At 34.0% G+C, this 20653-nt stretch overlaps 1 protein-coding gene across 9 annotated transcripts in view; it reads left to right on the plus strand.

Moving 5' to 3' along the window:
* Positions 1–20653, plus strand: part of LOC117117602 (DISP complex protein LRCH3-like) — a 55766-nt gene that overhangs the window by 13857 nt on the left and 21256 nt on the right. For 2 of the 9 annotated variants that reach the window (XM_033261948.1, XM_033261953.1), the window contains exons 3-13: positions 2001–2127; positions 3533–3638; positions 7955–8091; positions 9357–9466; positions 10654–10762; positions 11679–11867; positions 13099–13547; positions 15342–15401; positions 17990–18115; positions 19198–19384; positions 20453–20594. In XM_033261948.1, coding sequence (XP_033117839.1) covers positions 2001–2127; positions 3533–3638; positions 7955–8091; positions 9357–9466; positions 10654–10762; positions 11679–11867; positions 13099–13547; positions 15342–15401; positions 17990–18115; positions 19198–19384; positions 20453–20594 — 1742 coding nt within the window. The remainder of the gene's footprint in view (positions 1–2000; positions 2128–3532; positions 3639–7954; positions 8092–9356; positions 9467–10653; positions 10763–11678; positions 11868–13098; positions 13548–15341; positions 15402–17989; positions 18116–19197; positions 19385–20452; positions 20595–20653) is intronic. The other 7 variants (XM_033261949.1, XM_033261950.1, XM_033261955.1 and 4 more) reach the window with 7 other exon arrangements.

Here is a 20653-nt window from a genome sequence, read left to right on the forward strand (position 1 = left end):
TTATTTGCAAATTCAAGCCATCAAGGGCAAATCATCAACATCAATAACAATATAAGAATAAATATAGCATTAAGTGTCAAAATGGGACTAGATATTTGAGAAGTTTTCATGCTAAGAACACTTTAATATCATTTTCGAAAATTTAAAAGGAATCAAATTACTGTACAGTTCCAGGAAAATAGATAAGGAAGAGATAGCGAAAAGGCTATTATATAGTGAAGAAAATTAAAGATTCATGTGTATCACAAAGTTTATTAATTCATATTAAGATTCTGTTTACTATGGGGTTCACTGGCGAGTGAATGGTTAAGGCAGGGATTTCACAACATACAGCCATAATATCGGCGCTGCTTCAAACGGCAAGCTCGCTTATGGTCCTGGCGGCGGAACAAGTCTTCTCAAATTGACTATAAACTGTAGGCCCAGGGCCAGTGTACACAATTTTTGCTCATGTGCACTTTAAAGAACCCAGTACATATTTCGAGAGAGTCAAGTAGGGGGTTATCCCGGTGTACTGGTTCACACCGCCCTTTTTGTGGACAGACTAGACTAGCTGGTACTCATTTACCGGGTAGTTCAGACATCGTTCTGTACAAGCTAGTTAACTGTACACCTCAAGCGTTTTAAGACTTTGATATACAGTAAAGCGCTATATAAATCTAATTACATTACATTACTGAATAAGTTGTTGTGGCATACTGTAGGCTTTTAAGTGTCATTTTTAAACCCAAAAAAGTCATCTTATGCCCTATGAACTACTGGCTGAGAACCAGTGTTTTGGGTTAATTTTTAGTGGAAACACATGTACAGGGTAGTTGAGCATTTTCATATGATTTAAACATTCCCTTCATATCTACAGTACCAACCTTTTTTTCTTTTATGATGTTTCCCGTGTATTTCTGTAATAATAATACTATTTGATAGAAAAATTATCCAATTTCAATAACAATAAAAGATTGAATTTAAAATTAACTTTCAATAATTGTAGGCCAAATGTACAGTATTTCCACAGATGATAGTTTAAAAATGAATTGTTAACTTTCTTTTGAAGTTTTATAGCTAGTAATAAAACAAAGTAAAAGTAATAAAACATTTACATGCAATCAATATTTTCATTCTGAATATTCATTCAGAAATTACTTTTGCTTTCTAAGTATTTCTTGCTTACATTGTTTTTAGTTGTTGACTGTTCCAGAGTGTCAGTCAAACTTAACAACTGACGAATCAGAACAGTGCCAGAAATGTGCACTTGTCCAGCAACCACACGTGTTTTTCCACAAACACACAGTAGCAACAATATCGAAGGGGTGGGACTTAGCGGAAAGTTCCATTAGCTAATGGAATACCAAATTGATTGCTTTTAATTTAGCGAAAAACAAAAGCACTTTGTTTGTTGCTGCTGATGTATGATTGAGAAAGAATATTAATAATTAATATGTAGAGTCGGCTTTTTAGGTTTATTGATTTTTTTTTATATATATACTTAGTAGTATGATTTGTGTAACCTGGATTTTAGTCATGCATTTACCATTTACTCAACTGAAATTCACTGAGAAGATATATAAAAATTACATTTAGCGTTGCCTCCAGAAATTTGCAAGGGGTCCGACATGTCCGACAGAGGGTCTGAACCAAGGGGCTGACTAAGGCCTCAGCTCCAAAAAATTTGCAAGGGGTCCGACTAGGGTCTCAGTGGTGGTCCCCAAATGAACAAGATCCCTGTAGGCTCACGCGGAGAGTCTTTATGGCTTTGTATTGCATAATCCAAATTGTGCTTTTAGACCAGAATATTAAAGATTGACAATCAAAATAACATTAATTGGATAGGCAAATTATTATTTTTAAAATTTTTGATCTGACGACCTCGTTGTGGCATTGGACAATAGGTGGGGCCCCATTACAGTATATGCCTAAAGTTTCCTTATGGAGTACAAATTGGTTGTTTGATTGTCCTACTTGAATAATTTATCTTTTGTCTCATTTTGTTTGTGTTTCTATAGTCGTAATCAGCTGACAATTTTACCAAGTGGATTATGCGAATTGTTCTTAGAAGTTTTAAACGTTAGCAATAATAAACTTGTTTCATTGCCGGAGCATATTGGACAACTAAGTGAACTATCAAATTTGGTAAGAAAAAAATGTTTTTGTAATAACTTTAAGCAAGTTGTGTGTTCAAGCAGTAAAGCGGGGCACTGCAAGCTATGCCTAATGGTGTATCTATTGGTCTTGAAATGTGGGATGGGGAGCTGATTGGAGTGGGGTGCCAAGGCGAAGTTGGGGAGAGGGGTGCAAAGGTGAAGTGGGAGCTCAATGATTAAGAGTTGCGAAGTAGCTCACAACCTGAGGTAAATTTTTAAGTAGTTGAGCGTAATTTTTTACCCCCACACTTTTCCCTTCCCCTTCTCCCACCCCCTCCAGATACACCACTGGATGCCTTAACATTGGCTCTGGTTCAGGTCCCTTCTTGCTGGTGGCTCAGTTTGTAGAACCCAAGTATTTTCAGGTGAAATAACCTGTGTATGTTGCTTATGAGTACTCTAGGGAACCCTGTGCATCTTTTAGAAAAGTTGTAGGCTATCCTGTTCCTCGGGTTCACTTCAAACACTGTCATTGTGGACCATTCAGTACCTTTCTTAGCTAGTCACCAAGCAGTGACATTGCTAGTTATGGGTTAATTGCTACCTGTAACCTAATATTTGGGATTCCAATAAGACTTAGTTGCAATATTATAGAATACTTCCCCAGGAAGCTGAGTAAAGTGTTCTGTGGATTTTTGGCTCAATGACCTTGATATTAATGTAAAGATAAACCACTCTCTGGTGGATCCATTCCAACTTGAAGAAAAACTAAATTTTTGGCAAACCACAACGGTAGTACTTACACATTTTTTTTTGTTTTTTTTTGTGGGAAGCATATGCACTATCTCTTTTCGGAGTTAGTGTCTTTTTGTTTTATTTAAGACTAATTAGTGGATCCTCTGAGTCTTATGCATTGGTTTTTCTATTAATCCAGTAGTAGATTTCTGGGTCTTGGGTGGAGGGATAGGGGGGTGTATAATGTCACAATATACTGATATATTATGTTTATCCAAAAATGTTTTCAAACAGTAGAACACACCTACTGGACTTTTGATACATGTACAGTATACACAAATTTATAAGTACAAGTGTTTGATTTGCCTGTTTACAAACTCTGATGACATCAGCATGACATAAATCTGTAGGTATGCATTTGTATACTGTACACCACTTGGATTGCATTGGTTCCTATTTCTTAATAGGAACCAAAAACTGACATATCAAAATTTACAAATCTGCTAGGCATTGATTGCCCTTTGCCCCTTAAACCTTAACCCTTTGTTGCCATTGGGTTTGACCTTGTGCATACTTATATCTTTCAGCTGTTCAGAATAAAACCTTAGTGCCATTATCCAATGTGTTTATATAATATGCATTCAAATTTATGTTATGATGGTCAATTTACATATTTAATATGTTCCCTTTCTTTAATCTTATCCATTTTCCCCTTGTAGGATGCAAGTTGTAATGAGATATCGACACTCCCATCCAGTATAGCAAACTTAAAATCGCTAAGGCATTTGAACGTCCGTCACAACCGTCTAGTCAATCTTCCCGAGGGTAAGATTATGTCAACTGTTACTCTAATCATTTCATATTTTTTCCACCGTTATTTGTTAATGTAAATCATAATCCATTCATCTCATAAATTGTCTATCAATATAAGATAAAAATTGCCCTGAGGAGATGGTATATATGAAATGAATGGTATGCATTTCTGGTCATTGATGGTCCGTTGAATTTGAATACATTAAAAAACATATATAATGATACATTTTTTTATTTCAGACATTCACTATTTTAAGAATATATTAACTGTAGAGCAATGTTAGACAATACAATAAATAAAAACTGTAATCTAGAATGTAAAATTTTGGCAGAAAGTTTTATAGTATTAATATGTTAATAGTTCGTAATTTGTATTCCTGTATTTAGTTTTATTTTAAAAGTCTGAAATTTGTACTTTGCTGTACAACCTCCATCAAAGAAGGTTATGTATTCACCATTGTCTGTCTGTTAGCAAGATTACACAAAAGCTAAGGAATGGATCATCGTTTCCGCTACCGTGTGGCTACCTTGACCAGCAAGTCACGAAAAAAACAAAAAATCATTTTTCAAGTCTCAAACACTCACCACAATCATAAATTCAGTGGAAAAGTGTTAGCCAAATAATTTTAATTCTGAACGGCAAATCATAGGTCTATCATGGACAGAGGTCTTCGATCCGATCGTATCGTGAAAAAATGGCGTCAGCACTAGAATGAAAAAAAAAGCATAACAAAAGATCGCGCCCTCTCTACTGCCTGCTCTACTAGTAATAGTAGTCTTTTTTAGACGTCTTCAATAGAATGGAATTACCCATGAATGCGACGACAGTTTGAAACACCACATAACTTAATATTTAATTACCTAAATGGCTCCTCCCAAAAAAGAAAGACCACGACCTCAGGAGGGAATGTTTCGCTTAAAACTTTCAAAATTGGTATTTCAGTGGTGATTTTAGTAGTGGAGACCAATTGAAACACAAGTAAGTGGTTTATGATCGTTGATCTTGATTTTGATGACCATCACCGCTGTCAACAGTCTCGACTTCACCTCCGCTGCAGGTTGATAATATAAATAATAAACATTTTTATCCTTGTCGACAATGTTTTTGCGTTGATTGATTAAATGATTTATTTTGTTATTTATTAACGGGCGTTAAAGTTAATTTTATTTTTCCAAATGTTTTGTAATGGTCAATTTTGTCTAAGCCTAAGCCCAAACCTAAGTCTAGGCCTAAAGAAGGCCGTTTTCCACTAGATGAATTTATTCGCGCGAATCAAGAAATTTTACCAATACGCTTGTGCATTTAATAATATTGTGATGAAAATTAAACTGCGCATGCGTATAGGTGAAAATTTGACTTTTCCATGAACACTAAAAGCAGTTTCCGATAGTTTGCCATGATCACAGGGCACGGAAACCAGAAGTAGTTTCCCATGAAATTTGAAATCCTGTGGCTTATTTTTGTTCTGTTCAAAATTTTACTTCTGTTATTTATTACTTTGTTAAGAAAACTGGACCATTTTGAAAAGCAGTACTGCACTACTGACAATGCTATCCAAGAAAGAATAAATAAATAAATATAAAAGAGATTATTTAATTTTAGTAATCAAAGGTCAAAGTCACATATTTTTTTTTAACTTGAACTTACCTACAAGCATAAAAGAAAATAATGGAATCACCTACAGTATACATGGCTTGTGTATTGTTTGACACAGGGCGAAGGTATGCACTCTATGGAGTCCTTTCCACAAACAGTCGAAGTCCCAAGTGATTGCAGTTTTAAAGAATTAATAACTAATGTTTGTATTTATCTGCCCTACTTTTGTAAGTTTAGGAATTTGTGTTCTTGTATCACAATGTTAAATGTTTGCTCTATATACCACAAATATTCAATTGTTGGAATAATTAGGATGATAATTGATAAGAAGAGGAACTGTTAAGGTAGTGTTTACTAGGCTTCACTTTTATTATACATGGAAATAAAGCGAAAAAACAACTGAAATGTTCATTGAAACTGTAATGGAATTCTTTTGTCTGAATGACAAACCTCATAAATGATGATAGGACTAGAAAGAAGAACTGGTTAGGTAGTATGGCTATTGTTAGATATAGGCTATTGTTAGATATATTTACATTGTGTTAGGTATCGTGATGATTACTGTATGTTGGTGAATATTAGTACTGTATTATTAAATTATCAGCAGAGGCAGTTCTGACACCAACAAAATTTAGCACAACTATTTGAATTGAATGTAATTAAGTAAGTAATAAAGAATAATGATAAGATTTAGCAATTCCACGTGAAGAAACTATATTTAACTAGATAAACCTTGGGCGATATAACCAATGAAGAATATGGTTCCTATCTTCATGTTGTACAATGGTATGAGAAGAATGCAGAAGGTTAGTTGGACTGAAAAACATACTGTATGAAGAGGTATTAGGTGATACTGAAGAAATTTGGTTTCAGTTAGAAGAAGAAACAAAAATTTATAAAAGGATGGATAGAATGGGAAACTTCATTTCAAAAAAGCATACAGGGTAGGCTTCTGTTCGAATACGTACACTCTGCATGAATTTTAGAAAACAAATTAATTAAAAACAAGCTTGGTTAATACATTAGTTTAGGTGATTTAATGCCAGTTAAATACACTCCTTAATATAGATTGATGTTACAATGACCTTATTTATTGTTTAATTGTACAAATTCACAAAATTTACAGCATTCATTTTGAAAAGAAGCTCCCCTCCCCCTCTTTACTTTGCAAAAGTGCTCTCGAAAAGAAGCCCACCTCAAAAAGTAGCCCATCTCGAAAAGTAGCCCATCTCGAAAAGTAGCCCATTTCGAAAAGAAGCCCATCCAAAATTCGCAAAAAAGAAGCCCAGGACTTCAATTCGAGTTTTACGGTACTGTACATAACAATAATTCCAGTATTTACATGTATCAGATGATGCTTAAGAATCCGCGCCGGAAGGCCCAGCATATGATCACTGTGAATGGGCAGAATGCTGATGATTCTTAAGAATCCCCCACCGGAAGCCCCAACTAATGGCGTCTGCAGAGGGAGAATGATCATTGTGGATGGGTCAGATGCTGATGATGCTTAAGAATCCCCACCGGAAGCCCCAACTAATGGCGTCTGCAGAGGGAGAATGATCACTGTGGATGGGTCAGATGCTGATGATGCTTAAGAATCCCCCACCGGAAGCCCCAACTAATGGCGTCTGCAGAGGGAGAATGATCACTGTGGATAGGTCGGATTTTGATGATGCTTAAGAATCCCCCACCGGAAGCCCCAACTAATGGCGTCTGCAGAGGGAGAATAATCACTCTGAGTGGATCAGTCCATAGAGGAAGAGAGATTGTTTTTAGCAATTAGTACACTTCTATGTCCACCATATTTGAAATTTATACGTGCCATTTTAAGTTTCAATAGGTAATTAATTATATATGAAATTGAAATCCAGAGAATATTTCAACATCCTCTATCACATGGGACATAAATACAGTATCTGCCTTCCGCTTCCTTGAACCAGGAACTTGTGTGCACGAACAAACAAACACAAACATCCTTTTGTGCGTGATTCAGCACTAAGCACTTTGAAACCAATTAAAAACACTACCAGCTTGTCTGATCAGATCAGTTTATGTTTCAATAAATACTCTGCAACCTACTTTTTGTATCTATTGGGTTAAAATCTATTATGTATATATAGTCTGTGCTAAACTTAACAATAAAATTCTGTATTTAAATCATGTTTAAGTAAGTAATTGGATTCAATTGAAAGTTATAACAAGAAAGTATTTCTCTCACCTGTTAACTCATGCATAAATAATTTTTAAGAGTTAAGTTTTAGTCTAGTTTATACAAAAAAAAAATTTTAAGTGAAATGTTTTACTATTAGATCAAACTTTAGTAGTTTGATTTTCATATGTTTTTTATGTGTTTTGTGATATTACGGATGTGTTGTTATTTAAGTGAATGTTTATATGTATTTTATCTCGCCTTTTCATGGAGGTTTTGAAATTGAAATAATAAAGTTTCAATATTCAAATTACTACTGTAGGTTGGTACACTATTAATGTAATGATTGTTTTAGTAAAAACATTGAAAGGTGATGTAACTTATCTGATCTTTAGTCAATATTTTTAAAAATTATATTGTTATTAGTATTAATTATTATATAATTATAAAGAATATAAATGTTATAATGGTAGATTAGTAGTTAGAAGTTTTATTTTTATTATTTAGCATCGATCTAAATTTTATTGGACCTTACATTTCCATATTATCATATCATGCTAAATATTTTCTTTGTCTTTACAGAATTAAGTAAATTAAAACTGAACGTGCTGGATATATCATGTAACAAAATTACCCACATCCCTTCCTGCTATCGGAAAATTCATACACTTGAAAAACTTATACTCGATCACAACCCATTAGTGTCTCCATCACCACAGGTAAGCATGCAGCATCCTATGTATTTATCCCCAGGGCAGCAACAAATATTGCCCAGGGGTGTCAGTATTTCAGAGTTGTTTACTCAGGACCTAGGAATAGATATTCTAAAGTCTCATCGAAGATGAGTCTTTTTGATGAATGATTGCAGTCGTTTGAGTAAGCAGGCTTGGCTGCCAAGAATCATTAGTGGAGGATGTCCTTTGCATTATTTAAGCTGGCCTGTCTTTTAAAAGTGGATCCAATGTACATCATGCTGGTCTGGTGCTCATCATTGCCTCTAGAGCTGTAAATACTTTCAAAACTCAACTTTCAACTTCAGTTTAACAACCACAAGACTGTCCAGATCTAAAATGTCAGTAAAAGAAGGTCATCCAGTTTTTAATTAATATTTTATTTTTGTATTTTGATACGGTGACTTTTTGATGGGGTTAATTAAAACATATTTCAGAACCTGTGATTTTGCCAGATCATTCCATGTGATTGAGTTCTCCCGAAGCAGTTTTAGCTGTTAATTTTACCGGTGAAAATAACCGGCCAACTGGTAAAGATTTTGTGTTTTTAAAAATAAAATACCCACTGATTAGGCGTAGGTAGTCTAGGCTGACTATGTGTTATTTCATCAAGTCATTAAACCCCACTCAAAAAGGGGTAGCACCTCACATTGCGCGAGTAGCTAAATTTTTATTTACAAATTTACCAGTAAAAATGTTTCAATTGGTAGAATACTGAGTTGTAGTTTGGTGTTTAAGGTACTTACCATCCAACCCCAGAGTCTTTGGTTCATATCCTGAAATGTTGATTGAGTGGATCTGTAGCCTGCAGGTTAAGATGCTTGACTTAATAATCCCAAACCCTATAATGTTGAAAGTGGTATATCTAGGGAAACGCGGGGAGTGCACCCCCCCCCCCCCCCAATACCCCATATCCCAAAAACAAAAACCTGAAACACTTGCTTCCTCCCCTTCCCCATTTCAAAATGTTCAAAGCAAAGAAAATCACACTCAAGTAGGTCAGAATCCCCTTGTATCACCTAATTTGAAAATTAGTTCCCCCTTACATAATCATCAAACACTTCACCTTCGCGGTGTATAAGAGACAGGTACAGCGCCCCTCAATCCCCGCCCCTCTCCCTCTCCCCCTCCCCATTTAAAGACTCCTATGTATGCCGTTGAATGTTGATTGTGACCTACAGCTCTGTTCATACCGTATGCTGCATTTGGATGCCTGCTACTAAATGTAAAAAACACATGTTCTTGAATTTCAGATATGCATGAGAGGTAGGATACACATCTTCAAATTCTTAGCAAATGAAGCACATAAAGAAGAAGGCAGGAAAAAAGCCATTGAGGAGGACTGGCAGTCTAGGCATCAAAGGTAAGCTAGCTTGTATCTATTAGCAAATTGTTACTGGTTGGCTGGTGTTAGATAGGTGAGGGAAACAGAGACCTGAAGTCTACAATTACATTGGCCAATTATGTAGCTAGGTTAGTAGTCATCAATCATCATCATTGTCATATCATGGACCTCTTGGGAGTGAAAAAAAAGAGTATTTCATCATCATTATCATCATTATTTGCTACATATTTATTATCATCGTCATCGTTGTCATCATCAATTTGTTTATGCATTTCTTCTAGTGTATCTTTATGTCTTGCGCAGTGAACTCTTATATTCATTTATATGCCTATAGTGATTCTACATTCTGTATTTCCATTTTAATTTAGCTTATAAATACATGCACTAAAGACAGGATATTTTATGATATAGGACTTATTCAATGTCTTCCTAAAGTTACTTCCAGAATATTATAAGTGGATTTTAGTGATTTATTATGATATTAAATATTAATGTGTTCATAATGATTAAACCGATGAGCATATCCCTGTTGGTTGAATTGGTTGTAGCTACTATGTGTACACATCTTGTGTTTTAGCTCGAGGGTTGAAGTACAGTTTGGCTTTTGTGCACCGTCTTTTAAAAGAGACATTCAAGCTGTTGGCCCCATGTATGATATTCTGTTACAGTCCTTCTGTTCACACTAATCACCATTTATCTGATTTAAGAGTAGGTGTTTGTCTCTCGGTATAAAATCCAATCAGTGCAAACTCTCCCAGACATGCTGTGGTACTGCTGAATTTCCATGGCATAAATGCCCTTTCCTAACTTTCATGCTAAATTCTCCACTAGTAAATTTCAATTGGTAATTGGTAATTATATAGTTTGTGCCTGTGATATTAATTGAATAAATTGTCATTAATAAAGTTTAGAATGTAGCAAAATTTTTAGTTTCTGGGTATTAGCCCACCTCCAAGGCGTTAGGGTTATACCCGAGTAAGAATTTACGCCAGCAATCTTATGTCATTAATAACAAAATATTGGTGATATGAATTGCATAAAAACTCGAAAACTTGATAATGAGTGGATAGTTTATGCTTCTTAGGATTTTTTGAGTCAAAAATTCCAATAAAATGTTTCCAGAAGACTTCAATAAAAGTTAAACGATTGAGTATATGATTTTAAATTAACCATGGTAAATTTTTTTTTTTTACTTTTCATTTTAGTACGGTAGACCAGTTTTCATATTTCAATGGGAAACCGGGAGAACTACGTAGAGCGCACGGAATCACTGATTCAGGTTATGTAGATGGCGACAAACGATGGCCTTCAGAGGTAAACCATTTGGAATTACACTGTCAAATGTGTTTCTTTCATTTTAAATTACTAAACCAACTAATAGATATTAAATCTTCCAATAACAGTTGGTAGAATATACTTAAATTAAATTTTGCACAGTTGAAAAAGCACCAAATAATAAAATAACGATAATATTGTAATAACAATTGCATCACAATCACAAAAATTACAAATACATTAATAAAATTAGACAATAAACTCAAATTCACATTTAAACTTAAAAAGTGTTTGCAGTGGAGCCTGCTCTTGGCTGTTAAAATGCTAGAAATTCAGTATGAAGGTTCAAATCATGCCAAAAACTACTCCTTAAGCTTCGAATTAGACCACCTAGTAAGTCACTCACTGTTAAACCCTGTCTAGACTATCAAATTTGATTTGACATCACATCATGCCCATATATAGGACCATCATGACTATATATGGGCATAAAACAGATTTTTGCAAGTCCTATGAGTCTCCCCGAAAATCGGAAAATTCTACCGCACTCTTACGATCAAGCAAAAATCTCTTGGGAATTTCCTGCAAATTCATGATATTTGCGTGTTTTTACTAAATTATCAATTAGCTTCCGGAAGTCAGTGCCGATGGGTATTATCATCCATAATAATCCTGGAATCGGGAAATTCTACCGCTCTCCTACAATCAAGCAAGAATCTCTCGAAAATTTACCTATCTCCCGCAAATTCATGATATTTGCATGTTTTTACTAAATTATCAATCACCTCCCGGTAGTCAGTACCGTTGGGTATCGCCATGCACAGCATAAAAAAATTAGATGTGTTAAGATTTCAACAGATCTCACGAAAGCCGCTTCTTCCAACTTAGGACCCCAATGTGGTCCATGCTTGTTTTGATAAAACTGTCATTGAATTTGTGTATTGTTTACTTCTAGAACCAGAATGACAATTACATCATCAAACGAGCGGAGAATCAACGGCATCGTCGAGGTAACTTAGCACGTCCTTCAGCAATTGTGATCCCAAAAGATAATGGCTTTATTGATTCGGACGAGGTAGACGGATCTGATGGTGATATAACTCCAACGCAGATTCACCCCCCAGATGATGTTGATTTTTCAATGGTAAAGTTATTTAATTAAATTTTTTTATTACATTACTAATTACTGTATATGTTGTTATTTTTTGCGATTTCCAACTTTCTTGACATTTTCATGTGTTGATATTTTCGCGGATGCCATTTTAACCAAAAGTTACATTTTAGGCCTAATGTACTGTAGCAACATTCACAATCTTTTTTTGTACGGAAAGTTTAACTACAAGGTACTTGTCACCACTATACATAGACATGACATTTGTACATGCAAGTGACTCAATGACAGTGCCAAGAAAGAGCCCTAACTGGATGAGCTGTATGTTGGTGATATATTTTCCATCCCAAACTTACTCCAGTCAGTAACAGAAAGTTTACAGGAGTGGGATTTAAAGTACTTAATTATTATTTAATGTATTCATCTCCCTTAAACACAAAATTGGGTTGAGTTTAAATAGTTAGGTTTATGCAAGTCATGGTGTAAAGTGATGCTGGCCAATATAGTTACAACTCAAAATTACCAGCTAGGCTCTTGCCAGACACCAGAAAATACAAGTGTGCTAAGCCCTAGACAGGGTCCATGATTGTATATCTGAAGTACAAGCTTTTTCTACAATAATTTTTTCTACTTTATTTCCAAAAGAAAATATCTTAATCTATTAGTAGTGAAATATTGCACTCTCTCCACACAAAAGTTTTATGTGACAAATATGTGTGATTTGTCATTTGTCACATAAAATTTGATAGAGCTTTATTACATAAAATTCATAATTACACATTCAACAAACTTAAACTAACTTGATTTCAAAGTTAAGTTAATACTAAAATGTGCATGACATAAGCCCTTTATAATTTTGCTATCTGCATGCAACAAATTTTCTAAATGCTTATTGCTAGATATTTATTAAATTTCAATGGAATATATTTTATTTTTGGTTTACAATTACCTAATTAAAAAATTTTATCTCAAGAACGAATGATTATAGAATTTGTTGTACGTAATCTTAAGCCATGTCCAGACTATCAAATTTTATTTGACAAAAAAAAAATGTGATATGCCTAAATACGGTCATGATGATGTCACATGCACATCCTAATATACATCAGTTTTTTGTCAAAGAAAATTTGAACCTGTGGATAAAACCAAGTAAAAGGTTTTTGTAAAAAATTACTGATAAGTTATTTGTGGGCTTAAGGTCAAAGGTCAGTATATTGTAATATTGTTTTTTTCATTACTTTATTGTAATTTTATTTTTACACAGTTATTAGGTGGACTAGACTATGAGGAGGACAGGCCTCCAGATATTGAACGTTTGAAAAAGGAAATGTTACAAGCTGAACAGCTGAGTTTAAAACTTAAACAAGTAGAACAACAACGAATTCAACAAGAAAAGGAAGAGAACAATAGATTGATTGAAGAACAAGAAAGGAGGGAAGAGCAGAGGCGTTTGGAGGAAAAGCAGATGCGTTTCGAAGAGGAGCAACGACGACTACAAGAGGAGAAACGACAATTGGAAGAACAACAGAGGAGGCATGAATTGAAACGACAGGAGATGGAGGCAGAGGAAGAAAAGAGGAGGTTACAGAAGGAGAAGGATGAAGCAGAGGAACAGGAGAAAGAAGAGAGGAGGAAGGCAGCAAAGAAAATCCAAGAGGAACAGCAAAGGATCATGCAGAGACAATCGTCTTCAGAGCGCTTAAAGAACACAAGGTTTGTTTTCCATCTTTTAGCTCAGCTTATAGTACTTTGCTTCTAATAGGATGAAAGAATTTATTATATACAGATTCATCACATTAACTATTATGTCATATATATCACATATTTTATTTACATATTATATTGTATACAAATTATAGCACTTCATAATTGCCCTTATCAGTATCATCATAAATATCATCATCATCAACCCATCCATCATCCTCACCACCACCATCATCATCATCATCAACAGTATTATCATCATCTTCATCATTATCATCCTCACCATCATCATCATCTTGCTCACTGGTGTCATACTCATCATCATTACTTTGCTCCTAAATTCATCAGAATTCTCAGAAGTAAAAACTTTCAAAGACAATCCTTCATTGTTAAAAATTTGAACTTACAACCTAAAAATTAGAAGGTGTGCACTCTTCTGCAAAACACATATATTCTATATATTTATATTGCTATATATTTATATTGTTTTTAATGATATACGCAGTAACATATATTATGAATGTCACTCCAAAAATTGAAAAGGCCATTATATTTTATGTTTTGCTTTTATTTAAGCATCATCAGGAATAATATATAATGCAAAGAGACAAAGCGTATATAGCTTGTCTCTTCTTCGTACAGTAACATTAAATAATGCTATATTAAAAGTAACAAATTGTACATAATAAATGTAACTAATATTGAAGTGATCATGACAATGGTGGTGGCAATAGTAGAAATATAACCGTAATAGTAAAAATATAACCAATATAGTGGACTTGGCGTCACTTCATCACCATTCAATAGAAAGCTCTCTATTATCATGATAAAATGTTGGTACTAATAACTACAACAATAAAAATATTAATAATGGTAAAATGAATCTAATAATTATACCTACAGTCATAACATAATTGATTTAATAGGAATGATGTTACGACCTACCAGATGTATTATCATACTGAATGCTCAGTACGTTCCAAACGTTTTTCACAAGTATTTGTGAACGTACTGAGCAATATCAGTACAATTACACGTCAAGTAGGGCTAAGCATTATTCCTATTGAATCACCTGATGGAAAACACCATTTAGAATATGTAATATACTCACTATGATATTGTCAGTTAATCACTCCACCATCCTCAAAATATTGATCTAATGTTTTTTTATAGTTAGCAGTCAAACAAGTCCATTTTCATTCTAGTTTTTAAAACATATAGAAAGCATACCAAATTCGAAATAAAATTCTATTAAAATATCAGCTTTTGTTTTTTAAATTGTGGTATAGAAACTTTCATAATAGAAAAAAAGGATTCCAATTATGCATTACAAGAATATTATGGTTAAGACCAAACCTAAAAATAGTATTTCAAATATAATTCTAAAGTATAAGTTATTAATAATTTGATGATAAATATAGATATTACTATTGGAATGTTTGAGGTGCCTTATAGAAGAAAACAACAGAGTTATGAATCTTGACATGAAAATAAATGTGGTCCAAATTTTTACACAAATATTGCTAAATCAACACTCCTGTTTTCCTTTTTGATGAAATTTTGTTTACATCCATAAATTATATGATATTACTTTTGTTTACTGATATTGTTACTTTGTTTCATTTAATTTTGGAATCTGTTTATTATTTTGTATTAAAAATTTATAAACCCTTTAATATTTTGTTAATTTTTTTGAAATTCTATTTATTTTCATTGAATTTTGTTTGATTTATATTTCATTTTCTTCCAATTTTCTTTGTCTTTTATTTTTGTTTTACATGGCCTTGCCGTTTCTTACATTAGAAGACCACTTACCACTTCTTCATTTAATGATAGAACCCGGCGGCCAACCTCTCTTAACACGTACGTCCGAGTGTGATTTGGTTTCTTGTGTCTTTTGTGTGCATTTTGGTGAAGCTTATGTGTTATTTGTTTTTCATTCTATATGATTGTAAATCATCAAACACATCTATTAGCAAACTTCACATTTATTAAACCTTTCTCCATGTGATACATGTCACTAATATTTGTATGTCACTAATATAAGTGGTTGTCCCATCTAGCCATGTGATGGTTATATGTGAGCCCATATATTTTTTATCTGCCAAATAAGTTGAACATGTGGCATTAGATGTGATCCAACACTCCATCCTGGAATTTTCTATCAGATTGCCTGCAAGGTGTATGCAATTTCATGGAAATTCTCTTTCTTAATGGTTGAACTGTAAGAATTCCATTCTTTTAAAACAAGATAGCCTAAAGCTCTCTTCACACTATTCTCACTGAGTATTATGTGATAGATTGATGTGATTTGCCCATATATGAACATGATGATGTCATTTCACACCCATATATGGACATGATATCATGTCACACCCATATATTCACATGATAATGTCATGTTGCACCCATATATCTATATGACGATATGTCACACCCATATATGGTCATGATAATGTCATGTCACATCCATGTATGGACATGATAATGTCATGTCACACCCATATGGACATGATGACATATCATACCATATATGGACATGATGATATTTCATCCATATATGGACATGAAAATGTCATGCCATATTCATATATGGACACAGGATATCATGTCACTTCCATAGGCATAATGATGGTATATCACACTCCTATATGGGCTAAACACTAGTATTTCTCATAATAATAATAATAATGTTACATTTATATAGCGCATATTGCACATTGCCCCTATGCGCTTTACTGAGAAATAATATAGGCCAACTGAGAAAATGCAAATAACAATAAAATAATAACAATAAAATAAAAATATAAATCATGATAGCCTGGATAGAGCTTTATACATGGTTTATAGAACATAAAGGAACAATAATTTAAACAAACATTTAAAACAAATTTAGTAATTGGTATTAGGATCGATATAATCAAAACAAAATTGGAATTTTTTGGCTTGACGCTTTATATTCTTCTTCTCTTCTTCTTAATGGGCCAACTTAATAATTGAAGGCTTTGGCCCAGTAGCTTATTGGCTAAATGATTCAATAACATTTAATGCTAAATTATTGGGTTTAACTCATGTTATTGCTGTACTTACAACTGCCTGTTTATAGATGTGTATAAGAGACAGCTAATAACTACAACAATAAAAATATTAATAATGGTAAAATGAATCTAATAATTATACCTACAGTCATAACATAATTGATTTAATAGGAATGATGTTACGACCTACCAGATGTATTATCATACTGAATGCTCAGTACGTTCCAAACGTTTTTCACAAGTATTTGTGAACGTACTGAGCAATATCAGTACAATTACACGTCAAGTAGGGCTAAGCATTATTCCTATTGAATCAATTTCATGTTTTCCTTATACTTTCATGTACTTCATTTACATAAATTGCTGGTTATATGTGTTGTTGTGAAGCATTGTGTATCACGCTTGCCTGTGATGGGAACAACAATGGTACAGCAGCGCTTTATTTATAAGATATACTGTCTGTGATGATATCTCAAGAAGAGCCACAAAAATAGAATTAGAATATTGAATTGCTCAGGCAAATCAAACTACAAAGTCCCACCGTTTGGATATTGTTGCTAAAGCCAGGCACTGAGTCATATGGCCGTCGCACAACGAATCCAACTCCACTCTCCTGTGAGCGCTAGATGACGCGACACTATCTGCTGATTAGTGGGAGTCTGAACGGATTGTCATTAAAAACGGTCCGTTAACCGTGCATCGTCTAGTTGCATTCTTCATAGAATCGCGTCAGACACAGTAATTGCCCGGCTTAAGATACCACAAAATGATAGCGTAAATGTACATAAGCACATGTTTGTGGGACATGAACATATTTCTGGCTCTATTCTGATAGGTAATTTTTTAAGTTTGACACCTGGAAAAGTTCATTAGACATGCATGTCCATTGTCCATTTTTCATTGATTGATACCAACTTTCTAACTTAAAAGATGCTTTATGAATTGTAGTCCAAATGAAGGTTCTATTAAAAAATAATGCACTGTAGGCTTTTGTTAATGGGTGAGGAAAATAAGCATTTGGCGCTACGGTATACCACTGTGCAAGTCACTTGTGTCCTTATGCAAGGCACTTTATCTAGGTTGTCTCTCTCCACCTAAGAGTATAAGTGGGTACCAGTACCTGATGAGGTTTGAGTGTAAAAAGCTCTGATGTATTTCATGCAGCAAACCATGGAATACTCCCTCTATAGGCATCGTTCCAATGAGTGGGGTTATAATCTGGAGAAGCGCTCTGAGATTTAATGGTATAGAGTACTGAATTAAAATATAAATATTTTTATTAAGCTAATTAGACCTATGCAAAAAATGCAATTTAAAATATTTGATTATATCTAGCTAGTTTTCTAGCTCACCACAAACAGTATATCTTTTAATAGTGCTTTGTTTTCATTAATAATGTGGTTCTCATCGTAGTCAATCCAAACGAGAAAAACGCAGGGCAACAATAGCTGGTGAGAATATTGAAATAAAGCGTATTCCACCGATGACCCCACCGAGGACCCCACCGGCAACTCCTTCTAAGAGAAGATCTTCAACAAAGTTAGTGTATATGGTTTGCATTTTTGGAATTGGTTTGTTTTTTGTTTTTTTTTTTGGTATTTTTGTTATTTTGTTTAATTAAATTTGTTTTATTCTCATCATTGTTGTAATCATTCATTTTCGCATGTTGCTTATGCTTTTGTATTGTAGCATTTGCTTGAATTTTCATTTGTGGCATGTTAATTTGTTATATTAGAGATTGATTTTTGTTTGAATTTTAATATTGAAGGTAAGATGTTTAATATAACAGAGAGAAGGAGAGGAGCGAGTGCTGGTGGGGGATAGTGGATGGTAAAGGAGAAAGAAACAGAGATAGCAGTGAAAGATTATTGCAGCAAATTAACAATTCTATGAATATATGATTTTTTTTTAATTCATTTTAACAAAACCATTTTGGAAATTTATAATAAGAAGAGTTATAACCTAATTATAACTTTTTACTTGATATTTGATTTACTTCTAATTTGAAATAACTTTAATTCAGATCTTACCTACCAATTTTTAACAACTAACCCTTCTATTGTAAACCTTAACCAAAACTCTGCAATCCTTAAACCTGGAAATGTTTGTATGTGAATGTATTCTCTATTATTGTGGGATGGTATAAGATGAGTTCTTCAATTTAGAATGTAATTGGTAACACAAGGAAAAAGGGATTGATGATGATAATAGGGATATGTTGGTGATTATGTTGCCTAATGACAACTATAAAGATGACGACGATGTGGTTGATGATGAATGACAAACTGTCGATGACAATGTGGATTAATGATTAGATGATGGTGATGGTGATGAGATAATTGGGATGTTGATAATTATGATGGCAGATATGTTGATGATGAAGATGATGATAATAATATGATGATACAGTACTTCTATTGACAATGATACAATGGTTTACGATTAGCTTGGTACCTATCATTGGACAAACTACTATGAAATGATAGTGTGACTGACTACTGCAGTGACGTTAAGGAGATGATGGCGATGCCAATAGGAACGATCATGGTAACGGTGTTACCAATGTCGATACAGGCCGTTATTTCTTTTCAAACCAATCAATTCCCTTCTTTCTTGTGTAGTGGAAATGGAAGTTTGGTTAATGGCAGAACTGTTCCCACAAAAACGACGGAGGAAGACCGGGCAAAACGGAGAGAAAACATTATATCAAAGGATCGCCATGAGGCACAGTTGGCACGGCGACGTCTTGAAGAAGCTAAAGCGAAGACAAAACAAACACAAAAGTCTGCTGTTGCGTCTTATGTAAAGGTACAGTACATAAATGTTTATTGATTGAAAAACAATAGTAAAAAACATTGCCTGAAATGCCAGTCCAAAGTCGGAGAATAACCCATAACTTGCAGCGTAATTGTGTTGAATTGCATATGGGCGTGTTCCGTGACTACCTAGCCAACGAAAAGAGGTGCTTATAGTAACTACATGTTAACATCATTCCACAATGACAGGGGCTGAAATGAACCATAGCATTTGGGTAACCCCCTGCTTTTCCAAAAAATGCAGTTTGTTCTTTAAAGTGCACACAAGCCAGATGTGTACACTGGACCTTAATTTGAAGTCCCTAAATTTGAAGCGAACCTTGGATTTTTTATGGCTCGACACCGATCATCTGTAAAAGTAGAACTGAACATAAAGTGGTATAAAAGCAGTCCATGAAAGTTTTTGGAAGCACACTGGAAAATCAAAGTTTGGGTGCCCCCCCCCCCCTCAGTCCCTCTAAGCCATATAAATAATTTGGTTATGAGTACCGTTCAGAATATTATAATAATTGTGGGAAAATTATAAATATATTTATTTATTTACTTTACTTTATTTTTTTGGTGATACAATCTTAAAATTTGTTATGAAACTTCAATTTTAATTCAGATCTTTACTACAATTTTTTAACTACACTTGTATTTTAACCCATAACCAAATGTTTATGTGTATATAATGGTAATGTCTATGATTGTGAAAGGTTAGTTCTGATGCTTAAGTTTAGAATGGGATTGATGATAATAATAGGGATTATGAAGATCACGAGGATGTGAGTGATGAGGACTACAAAGATGTGGATGAGATTGAGAATGTGAATTAAAATGAATCTGATGAGAAAGATGGCCAGATGATGTGAATAGGGATGTTGTATACAATGATTAAGATGGCGGCTTTGTTGATGACGAAGATGATGTTAACGATATGGTGTTGCAATCTTAAAATTTGTTACAAATATTTTGTCTGATTTGTGAATGCAGTACTTAAAATAATATATTTTATCTGCAAAAAAAGATTAACTTGACTAACGTGTTAACTAATGTCTGTATATCTCTTAATATCCAGAATCGTTCACCCGGCAGTGTAGATGAAAAGCCTAAGAGCAAGTACAATGGCAGCAGCTCAGGAAGCAGCAGCAGCAGCATGAATTCAACATCTAAATCGTATCCTTCAGGTACTGGACTGGCAGCTCTCAAACCACGATCTTGTGAGTAGCTTGTTTACCTTTGCCTCTTCTTAGTGCGAGAAGGGTATTGCAATAGCGCG

This window comes from Anneissia japonica, unplaced genomic scaffold (genome assembly GCF_011630105.1).
Source record: "Anneissia japonica isolate Jap-2015-1 unplaced genomic scaffold, ASM1163010v1 scaffold3334_len1275209_cov185, whole genome shotgun sequence".
NCBI lineage: Eukaryota > Metazoa > Echinodermata > Crinoidea > Comatulida > Comatulidae > Anneissia > Anneissia japonica.